This window comes from Lipotes vexillifer, unplaced genomic scaffold (genome assembly GCF_000442215.2).
Source record: "Lipotes vexillifer unplaced genomic scaffold, Lipotes_vexillifer_v1.1 scaffold299, whole genome shotgun sequence".
NCBI classification, from domain to species: Eukaryota; Metazoa; Chordata; class Mammalia; order Artiodactyla; family Lipotidae; genus Lipotes; species Lipotes vexillifer.
The window spans coordinates 2,597,877-2,609,183 of NW_006784347.1; the positions used below are offsets into that span (position 1 = coordinate 2,597,877).

The 11,307-nt window shown below is 40.9% G+C and overlaps 2 protein-coding genes across 3 annotated transcripts in view; both read right to left on the bottom strand.

Moving 5' to 3' along the window:
• Positions 1-5,617, bottom strand: part of POLG2 (DNA polymerase gamma 2, accessory subunit) — a 14,307-nt gene extending 8,690 nt beyond the window's left edge. The window contains exons 1-3 of the mRNA XM_007456777.1: positions 4,979-5,617; positions 504-630; positions 285-390 (exon numbers count right to left, since the gene is read on the bottom strand). Coding sequence (XP_007456839.1) covers positions 285-390; positions 504-630; positions 4,979-5,531 — 786 coding nt within the window. The 5' untranslated portion in view covers positions 5,532-5,617. The remainder of the gene's footprint in view (positions 1-284; positions 391-503; positions 631-4,978) is intronic.
• Positions 5,618-8,222: 2,605 nt separating this feature from the next.
• Positions 8,223-11,307, bottom strand: part of DDX5 (DEAD-box helicase 5) — a 6,769-nt gene continuing 3,684 nt past the window's right edge. The window contains exons 9-13 of one of the 2 annotated variants that reach the window (XM_007456778.1): positions 11,093-11,203; positions 10,790-10,851; positions 10,622-10,681; positions 9,133-9,357; positions 8,223-8,930 (exon numbers count right to left, since the gene is read on the bottom strand). In XM_007456778.1, coding sequence (XP_007456840.1) covers positions 8,527-8,930; positions 9,133-9,357; positions 10,622-10,681; positions 10,790-10,851; positions 11,093-11,203 — 862 coding nt within the window. In that variant the 3' untranslated portion in view covers positions 8,223-8,526. The remainder of the gene's footprint in view (positions 8,931-9,132; positions 9,358-10,621; positions 10,682-10,789; positions 10,852-11,092; positions 11,204-11,307) is intronic. The other variant, XM_007456779.1, reaches the window with a different exon arrangement.

The window sequence follows — 11,307 nt, forward strand, 5'->3', positions numbered from 1 at the left end:
GCCAGGTGAGGGATTTGAACTTTACCTAGAATGTAAAGTCTTACCAACAAAAGTCTCTGAGCAAGACATCAACAGACGTCTTTACTAAAGTAACTTTGTTTTATAGAACAATGAAAATTATTACAAAGAGTTTTTTATATGTAGTTAATTTATTATAGCTGTCTCTTATAAATATAACATAGCTACATCAAAATAAATTTCATTTATTGTAGAGAAGTATTACCTCTGACACACTAAGACCATTTGCCTAATCATTATTAAATTAAGGGTAATTATTGTAGTACCTTTCTCCACCACAAGAGTCGATGACGTAACCAGAAATCAAGCCACTGGCTCGCAGTTCTTGCTGAAGTAAACCATACCAGTGAAGCTTCAGTCTTTTCACCGATTCTTTGGATATCAGAAATATCAGATAATCACTTATTTGAAAATCATATAATCTATCCCAAAGTGAAAGTGACTGTTTAAATACAAGGCCAAGTTATTTCCATTTTTTCGTGTACCTTTTAACACCATCAGGTGTCTGCTTAGTATCAGAAACAGGATGAAAACACACTCCAATCTGAGCAAGGCCAAAAGGTAGCCTCTTGTTTAGCAGATCCAAGTAATTTACATAATGCTCCAAGGCACCTGTCAAAAGATAAATCAATCACTATATAAATCTATTTTATAAACCCAAATAATTTTGGTCAATTTATAGACAAATTAATAATATAATGCTAACACAGCAATAAGTAGAGTAGCATGGAGCTACTAAGGCAGATCTTAATTGATTACCACTTAACTTTAGGTAGTTTCCCCCAACTTTTTAGTATGAAGATTTTCAAATCTACAAGAAAGTTGAAAGAACAGTACAATAAACATCTGTAAACCCTTAACCTAGATTCACCAATTGTCAACATTTTGCCACATTTTCTATTTCTTGTTCATCCCAAAACATTTTAGCATGTACCTCCTAAAATTAAAAATATTCACTGTATACCACTATTACACCATTAAATTAATCATATCATAATTTCATCTAACTTATGGTCAATATTCTATTTTCTCGAATTGTCACCCCAAAAGCCATTTACTGCTGCTCTCTTTCTCCCTAATTAAGGTTAACTCACTGCATTTTATTAGGTCTCTTAAATCACTCTGAATCTAGAATATTTCCCCTGACTTCTCCCTCTCTAACTTTGCTTTTAATGATATCAATTTTTAATTTGAGAACAGGCCAGTCATAGATTATCTCACATTAGATTTGTCTGAATTTTTCCTTATGATTTAATTTGGGTTAATCATTTTTAGCAGGAATAAATACTACATAGTTGACGTATATGTGCTATTGCATCCTAACAGGAGTAACACAGTATCAAATAATCCCACTTTTAATGAAACCAGATTTGATTACCAAGTTAAGGTAGTGAATATCCATTCCCCAACATTATCCTGCTCCCCAACAATCGTCCACCCAATATTTTATTTTATTTATTTTTTAACGAAGGGGCAATCATTTTCTTTTAATTAATTAATTAATTAATTTTTGGCTGCATTGGGTCTTCGTTGCTGCACGCGGGCTTTCTCTAGTTGTGGCGAGCGTGGGCTGCTCTTGCTGCGGTGCGCGGGCTTCTCATTGCAGTGGCTTCTCTTGTTGCAGAGTATGGGCTCTAGGCGCACGGGCTTCAGTAGTTGTGGCTCATGGGCTTAGATGCTCTGTGGCATGTGGGATCTTCCCAGACCAGGGCTTGAACCCGTGTCCCCTGCATTGGCAGGCGGATTCTTAACCACTGCACCACCTGGGAAGTCCCACACCTGATATTTTAGAATCTGTTGATGAACCCCTGCTTGAATTATTATACCGAGGAATACAAAATCATAAAAAGGTGATTTTTCTATCCTATCTTTCCTTCTACATTTATTGCATAGCTCCTACAAAGACAAACTCTTCAACTCCTTTCTACCAGCAGCCTCAAGTACTTAATTTTTTGTTTAACGCTGTGGATTAGATTTTTAATTTTATTTAATGTGTTCTGATCCCATTACCATCAATATTTATTTTATTTTTTAATTTTTTTTTTTATTTTTTGCGGCATGTGGGCCTCTCACTGTTGTGACTTCTCCCGTTGCAGAGCACAGGCTCCGGACGCGCAGGCTCAGCGGCCATGGCTCACGGGCCCAGTTGCTCCACGGCATGTGGGATCCTCCCGGACCGGGGCACGAACCCGTGTCCCCTGCATCGGCAGGCGGACTCTCAACCACTGTGCCACCAGGGAAGCCCCAATATTTATTTTAATGTTCAATTTGTCCCACACTTAGCCAGCGGGAGTCTCCTTCAAGCCAGCATCTATGTCCTTTTAACATAAACCCACTAGTCTTCTAGTCATTCTTTGCTTTCTAGCACCATAAACTGTGCCAAAGTCACTTTGTACTGTCCCTGCCCCATACCTGGAATGAGCCATTTCTCCAAGCACTGGTTCCTTTAGAAACCAAATTCTGGGTACTAGGTGTGCTCATTGCTATTGTCATCGCTTCTAGGCCCCTTCAATGAAGAAAGTTAGGAAATTTGTATTTTTAAAAAATCATGAATTCACACTGATAGTCAATTCAAATTTAACATTATAAAAAAAATTTTTTAACATTATAAAGTTTATCCTTGCCTTGTTTTACATCTTTTCTCTTTCAGTGAAAATCTTGGTTCCTAATAAATCTATCCATTGGTCTATTTGCTTTATCCTATATGTGAAACAGCTTCAGAATTATAATTCCAATATTTCTACTTACAATAAATCAATACAATAAAGTTCAAGATTTCTTTGTAGTTCTTTATGCACTTAGATTATATCCCACTAAATGATAACACTGTGTTCAAAAGTTACTTGATTTGAGATTTCCACTTCTGGTAATAGTAGACAAGCTTGTTGATAACAAGAAAAACTGGTCAAGAAACAGGAAAAAAGAATCTGTTTAAAGACACAGGAGAGCTGTCAAGGCAGTAAGGACTTGAGGGTCCAAGATTTGGAGAGAAAGTAAGAACAGAGGTGAACCCAACATTTAGTGCTGCTTTTCCAATCTGAAGTAGGAGAACTAAGAAGCTGAAATGCTGAGCAGAGCTTCCTGACATCGTATGGGGCTAGGAAGCACAAAAATTGTAGTTTGAGGCTCTTAAGGAGGAGGGGCCCTGGAAAACACCCCAGCCTTTCACTACGCACACTCAAAGGGCTACACTCTAGGAGCAGAGGTGAAGCAAAAAGACTGAAATCCAGCCTCAATACACTTAATCCCGGATTGTATTAAGAAGATATGCCCTAGCTGCCTGCCAAAAGCAAAAGTAAACCCTCCCAGGTAGAAGGAAACAATGCCACCCAGAGCCTCAATTTATCTCTACAATTAACACACAAATTACCTAGAAAATCGAAAGTCCAAATGACCAAAAGTAAGACAGATAACAGAAACCGACATATCTGAGTTATCAGATATAGATTTTTAAGTGTAATTAATGTGTGCAAGAAAGTTGGTAACAAGATGCTGGGGGGTGAGTCTAACATATGTGTAATTAATCACAGAAGGACAGAGAAAGAATGGGGCAGTAACAATATTTGGAGACATAATGGCTGAGAAATTTTAAAAACCGTTCATAAGTAGAGGCTACCACAATAGCTCAAACATGAAATAAAGAGGGTAAGGGCACTGGGCATAGAAAGAAATGGCAAACTGGTACTCAGAAGCTAAAAACACTAGACAACCAAAAATTTGGCAAGTAAGTGGATTTAAGTTTCTAAAGGCAAGAAAATGTCTGGCACATCAATAAATGCTTTGATGAATCTAAGAGAGCTATGTTTCATTTTCTAATAGGGAAGAAAAGATTTGTTTTGGGGCATGGTAATGAGCAGTGATTTAACTTCCCCAAAGTAAAATCATCATGGAATAATTAAAGTAGTACAAATCAAAATTGTCAGGTTTACCCACCAGTTTAAGTTTGCTTTATTTTATTAAGGAAATATTTAAAAGTTTACAATATAGGTACCCATTTTCAGAGAACCATGGACACTGGTTATTTTAAATTACTTCCTAGTACCACTTAATGAAAAATGGCAAGGATAGCATTTTGCAAAGATGAGATGCTGTGGCAGCAAGTCTGTCCTGTAAAAATTCTGAATTTTTTTTTCCAGAATCTCTGCTATCATTATCTATTTGACTTTGAAGGCATATTGTGCCCTACAAATTTCTCTGTATTCACTCAAGAATCGCTTATAAAACTTGATTAGTCCTATTATTCTACCAATTCAAAAATTACCTTAAGGGCTCTTCAAACAACAGATTGTGTAGATCAGTTTTCGGTAAGAAAAACTGGGGGAGGGCATTTTCTTGCTGCTCTAGAAAAACGAGCTCTCGATTAGCCTATAGTGTGTAAAAAAAAGAAAACTATGGAAGTATTTATAAATATTTTGGTAACAATGAACCAATGATTCAAACACACGATTTAATCTAGGTCCTAATTCTAGGGCCGCTCAATAAACTCCAAAATTCTAGGGTTGCCTTGTGAAACTGAGAGCTTTACTAGAGCCTTGGGCCGGATTCTCTTTTTTTTTGCGGTACGCGGGCCTCTCACCGCTGCGGCCTCTCCCATTGCGGAGCACAGGCTCCGGACGCGCAGGCTCAGCGGCCATGGCTCACGCACCCAGCCGCTCCGCGGCAGGTGGGATCCTCCCGGACCGGGGCACGAGCCCGTGTTCCCTGCATCGGCAGGCGGACTCTCAACCATTGCGCCACCAGGGAAGCCCCGGGCCGGATTCTTTAAGGAACAATAACGATCCCATGAACGAGTTTTCTCCAAGGCAGCAACACTGTCAACAAACCCAACTACTTCAAGAAGACTGAGAACCAGATAATTTCCTTTCCACGTGAATACAGGGCCAGCTGCAATCTGGGAAATCGAGCGAGTCTGCCTTTCCACCCCGACACCTATTTTGAAGCACGAAATCGTGAGGCATACCGTGAAGAAGGTTCTCCCGTAGTTTCCCAGAAGTTTTCAGTAAGTTCTCAAGAAATGCTCCTAGCTGTTCCTTACTCAGCTCTTTGTCTTGCAAGATTTCGCGTAGCGTTTCTGCAGAAACTAACCTGAAGGCATTGTCCCCGGGCAGCGAAGGGCCTCGTTCATGGTAGAGGGCGTCTACCGGGAAGACCTGCTCCCTGAACACCACCACCGCGGACCACCATTCCGCCGCCAGGTTCTTCCGCAACTCTATACCCAAGGGGCCAAGGCCGGGGTGGCACCCGCTCAGAAGAGAATCTCGACTAAGCTGTCGCTTGGTGCCACTGAGGAAACGCCTTTTCTGACAGATCTCTACCAGCACCTCGCTCTCCTCGCCGCCAGACTCGGGGCCTTCTCTCAGCTCGCTCACCGGGGGCAGCTCCGCGTGCGACCTCAAGGGCCTTACGAAGGAGCCGCTCCCTTCCGTCAACTGCCCCCCATCTACTCGACTAAACCCAGACAGCAGGCACCTGCATACTTTCTGGCTGGCCCTGACGGCTGCACCACAGCGCATCGCCCTCAGGAGTTAAAAGTGCACAGTCTCCTATGAGAGGTTAACATAATGTGTAATATGGGTCCCGAAAAACCGCCGCAACCGGGAGTAGGGGGCCACCTGCGCAGGCGCGACGGAAGTGACCGTGCGCGCGGCCGACCCCACCAACGGAAGCACGTCACTGCGTTCCAGCCGCTGCCGCCACCGCTGCGTGCCTATGCCGCTCGCCAAGGCGAAGTTAGGCTTCCTGTCTCTTACATCCGTCACGTCCGGCTCCCTCTACTTGTTCTTTTTGTCTTCAACACCGATGAAGATCATTCCCATCTACTTTTCACTATCCCGCTGTTGCCACTATCGAGTCAGTTTTACCTTCCCTTTTTTTTTTTTTCGCAAATGAGACATCAGAATACTTCGGTGGGCTTCCCTGGTGACGCAGTGGTTGAGAGTCCGCCTGCCGATGCAGGGGGCACGGGTTGGTGCCCCGGTCCGGGAAGATCCCACATGCCGCGGAACGACTAGGCCCGTGAGCCATGGCCGCTGAGCCTGCGCTCCGCAACGGGAGAGGCCACGACAGTGAGAGGCCCGCGTACCGCCCCCCAAAAAAAAAGTAAAATAAAAGACTACTTCGGTGTTCTACACACTACCATTTAAATACAACTTCTCAGCCTTAAATGTTCACGAAAATAAACCTTGGTTTCCCTCTTTACAGCTGTACTCCTTAATGGTAGTCTAGAGACCCACGCCTTGCGTGCATCTCTAGTACAATGCTGCTGTGCTGCCTGCCCTCTCCTGGGAGCGCGCGTTGAGGTTGTGACGGGGAAGGAGTATAGTCCCTTTACATATTGGTGTTAAAAGGGATGCCCTGGGCCAGCAGCACCTGCATCACCTGGAAACGCTGCATAAAAAACAAGCTGCCGAGAAGGACCCAACAATATTTAAACTCTCCAGGTTAACGTGGAGGCACGCAGACAACCAAGCACTCGTGTACAGTTGTTCTACCAGAGTACCCTTCTAAAAGGCCCTTCAAAAATAACTAGAGAAAACCTGCTTAAAACGGAGATCCAGGACTACGGAGCAGACTTCTGGCTTTACAGCTCCATTTTGACACTTGGAAGAGACAGTTTATGTAGAGGGTAGCAGCTTAGCAATGAACAGAATATGGGAAGTTAAAATTCATCACATTTAAGGTGGTGTAGGACACATTCAGAAAATCATTCCATACAGAACATGTGAAAATTCGTTTAAAAAAGGTGCTAGTAAAACGGTATTGCTGGAAAGCAATTAATTAACTGCAAAGCTGGGTAACATTTATGTGTGTTTTCCACACCCCGGAAACACACGAGGCCTAAACGCAAATAAATAAAAGAGAGAACGGGGAGAAAAATCACATTTATTAGTTAAGACAACCACAGGCTGGACACAACACACATGCTAAAAAGTGGACTGTCTTTTAAAACTTACTTCAAAAGGTAAATAGTTAAATATTTTCCACAGCCCCACAATCATTTAAGTGTTTACAAATTAAAAGGCCCACGTTACACTGAACAGTAGAAGATGTAATACTCCAGCCTACCCCAAAAGCTTCTTGTAAAAGTCATAATGAATTTGACTAATCATGCTATTGAAAACTGTTCAATTACTAAAGCCTGAACCAGTTTTCAATGTATTAGTCCTAAAAATACCACTCATTATCCTGCCCCAGGAAAATTCTAGTTCAGTCTTACATTTTAGACATAAGGCATTAACACCAATTAAAGCCTCACTTTAATAATCAGTATTTAAATGCAGTCTCATAAAGACCTTTTCTCTTCTTGCAAAAAACACACACCAGAGCTGCTGGGAAGACATTCAGGTCTTACTTCTAGCCATCACTGAAAGGAAGTATTAAGGTTGGTGAGCCAAAGTTAAACCTAAAGCTACCCACTGGATCTTTTTAGCAATAAACCCACGTTGACCCTAACAGAAGGACCTATATCGTAGTCTCCGTGCTTTTTGGTAACGTGGCTTTCCTCTAGGTTAACCGTTAATTTCGAGGATTTTCCTAATGTTCATTTAAACATAAATACACCTTACATTTTGAGTTCCCTGAATTACTGGACATTCATGATTCCCAGTGTGACTACGGTTAAGAGGCCCAGGAAGCCTGTGAAACGAGCATGTCTCTATACTACCTACACTAACACTGAAAACAAAATTCAAACTTAGCTCTTGGCCAACCATCTTCAAGCGTGTTGTTTTTTCAGCTTCGTTCAGTATTTCAGTTAATTCATAACATGGCCAGGAGCACAAATATAATCTCTTCAAAAATAAGTTATTTGGAGAGTTCTCTAATTATAAATTTTGCAAAAGGAACAAAAGTCATCCATGTTCTCACACTAAGCAGTCTGAGGGTGGGGCTATAGTTATTTCCTGTATGTTTTAGTATCTCATTTCACCACTCTGCTAACAGACTATTAAATGACTCACCTGATGTTGAAAGTACAGAGAGCTTTTATGCAATCTAGCCTAGAATTGTTAATCAACCTAAATCAATCGCATTTTAATCCTTAAAATAGGAATAGATCACAGGAAGGGCCTTCTGATCTTCCCACTTCCCAAAACGAAACTATAGAAAGGAGCACTCAATTTAAGTTTTTATGATTAAAAAAAGACCATCTAAGCCAAGTTTTACATGACATTATATATGTAAAATAAAATACCATTTCCACTTAATTCAGTCTTCAAATATTTTTTATTGGAAGGCCATGCATTGCCTTCATTTATTGTATTTCAAATCACTGTACATTTACTTTTGTGAAAACACTGCCTGCATTTTCTAGTACAAAAAAAAACCTAAAAATTGTTTCAGGAATGTAGAGAAATATCCAACTTAAATAGCGAAAAAGTGCACCATAATTACTGCTGCACTGCAGTCATTTCTGCATTTCCCATGTTTCTTAAATAACTATCTTGTCTGATAACACACGATATAAAGAGCAATTATGAAAAACAGACATTTACATATACTTCTAAAGTCTTATTGAGAATATCCTGTTGGCATTGGATAACCAATCATAGGTGCAGCTGCAGTAGCAGGATATGCATATGCCTGTTGGTTCATACCATTGTGCATATTTGCAACATTACTTCCATATTGCTGAGTGCTATCATAACCATTCTGGTAAGTCCCTGTTGGATTACCAGTCCTAAAACTGGTCTGTATACCAGCAGACACAAAATTACTTCCAAAACTCCCATTGGTGTAATTTGCAGCACTGTAAACACCATTTTGAGTTTTTGCCCCAAAATCTCTCTTAAGCAGACTAGAGTAACCTCGGTCATAATTTTCCCTGTCTCTAAATGTATTAAATCCACCCCTTTTGCCCGCAGAGTATCTGTCCCGACGGTCATCCTTCATGCCTCCTCTACCCCTGGAACGACCTGTCAAGAAAAAAGTTGCAGACTTGATTATTTCCATAGCATAAATCGTTACTAACAAAAGAATTAGGTCTATCTGTGAAGTATTTTTTCAACTCCATTCTGCACTGCAGATTTTACTCACCCGCCAATACCATTTAAATTGATTTGTAGGCAATTAGGTGACCCCAAACCACCGACATTTCTTATCAAAGGTTGGTCTTACCTGAACCTCTGTCTTCGACCAACTGAAGCAATTTGGGATTAATTGCTTGATTAGCTTCACGAAGCACAGAGATAAGGTCGCTCACTTGCTTTATGTTATTAGGTGTAAAGAAAGTGTATGCTGTGCCTGTTTTGGTACTGCGAGCAGTTCTTCCAATTCGATGAATATAATCCTCTGAGGAGTTAGGGTAGTCATAATTGATGACAAATTTCACATCTTCCACATCTGTAAGGTGTTGCAGTGTGGCAAAATAGCAATGTACGGAGTTTTGCACACCACAACAGCCAGACCAAAAATAAAAAGTTAGACAATTGTATTCCCAAGAAGGTATGGGCTGCAAAAAATACAGTTAGAATGGTTATCCATTCCCTGTAGGAATACCATTGAGGTTGGGCGGGAAGGGGGGAGGGGGGGAGAAAAAAAGAAAAAGCACACGTCATCCTTATGCCTTATTACCCACCCAATGATGGAGCCTGTCAAAAGGACGTGTGTATTCCCTAACACATTCCCAAATTAACAATCCCCTTACAGATCATCAAGTGACATCTGAATGCTTCTGCGCAGTAGGGCCACTATTAAAGGTTCACAGCAACCTCCTCATGTGCTCTTGTTTTGAGGACCTTTCAACAAAAATATACACGGTCCTTTGCATTACACACTTATCAGAAGTTCAAAATTCTGGCCACACTGCTTGTCTTGCCAAGACCTTACAACCGCAGCTGCAAGAAAAACATACCTGTCCCCCAAAAGTTGTTTTTATGCACTGTGTCTCGTCTAGGCAAGCGCTTCCAAGAAGCCAGGATTCACTTGAGAATGTGTCTCTCTCTGGCAGGTCTCGACATGACGACTACTGTGCAGGTGAGGGAGGAACTTTCAAAGCACTGCTTTCTTTTCCCACTGACTAAGTGTGAGAAGTTGCTCCTGCTCTAGATTTTATGTGCCAGTACTCACCAATTTGTAAAAGGCTTAGTACCTTTTAAAGCTGCTCTCTCCATTTCAAACTTGAACAAAAATTTCATTGAACATTGAAGTTTGGAAATATTTCTTCGACATTTCAGCAAACTCACTGAAACTCAAAGACCCACAGATCACAATAAACAGTTTGAAACAATGCTGTACCATGGCAATCATGCAAAGCATGGGACAGAATAAATACCACGGCAGTGAACTGTGAGGATAACTTCCATTTTTTTCCCCCGGAGAGAACAGTTTACGGGGCAGAGGTGGTATGTTCTGCCTTTTGAAGATTACTGGCACACTTTCAGCTTTTCACCTCTCTAATCGACTGGAAGCAGCCAGCCGATCACTAGTCCTCCATCCCCCTCGAGTCCTCCGATTGTCATGCCTAGGCCTTGCCACAAAGACTGCACCTTTATATGAAAAAAACTTAGAAAAAATGCAGAGGTTAAAGAAAGCAATAAACTTTCTTTAAAAAAGTTATATGGAGATCTTCTGAGAAACCAAGCCATGAATTCGAGTTTGTACTAACCTAGCCCTCTGGAGGCCACATCTGTAGCAATCAGAATAGGAGCCTTTCCATGTTTGAATTCTGCAAAAAAAAAAAAAAAAAAAAAAAAGGGCACATATATAATTACTGACGTGAATGGGATTTTACGTTTTTGGGGGGGGCGGGGGGGACTTCACTTGAAATACTTACCATTTAGAACCCAGTCACGTTCCTGTTGACTCTTGTCACCATGGATACCCATGGCAGGCCACCTAAATTAAAGGACAGTTACGTTACTGGTCGCATTTAAAACCTCATAGATTTTATTCAAGTGGTAAACTACTTTTGGTCACAGACCCTTTTAATTTCACCTGAAATAATGTATATACAGTCTTACCTATACTACCAAATTATTCCTACCTTTGAAACTCAAATCTACCACTGATTAAAGTTTGCCCTTCCCCTACACTCAGCTCTAATAAATATCTGCTTCAATGGAAGGAGCCCACATACCCATCTCTCCTCATTTTTCTAGTGAGTTCATCACATCTTCTTTTGGTTTCAACGAAAACAATGGTTTTATTCTCCTTCTCACTCATGATCTCTTCCATTAAACGAATAAGCCTTGAAGGAAACAAAAAATTGTGAATTCTAAAAGAAATCCACTGCTATGATGAGTGAAACACTAACTTTAATCTACGTGGCTACAAATTAAAAAGAAAACACCT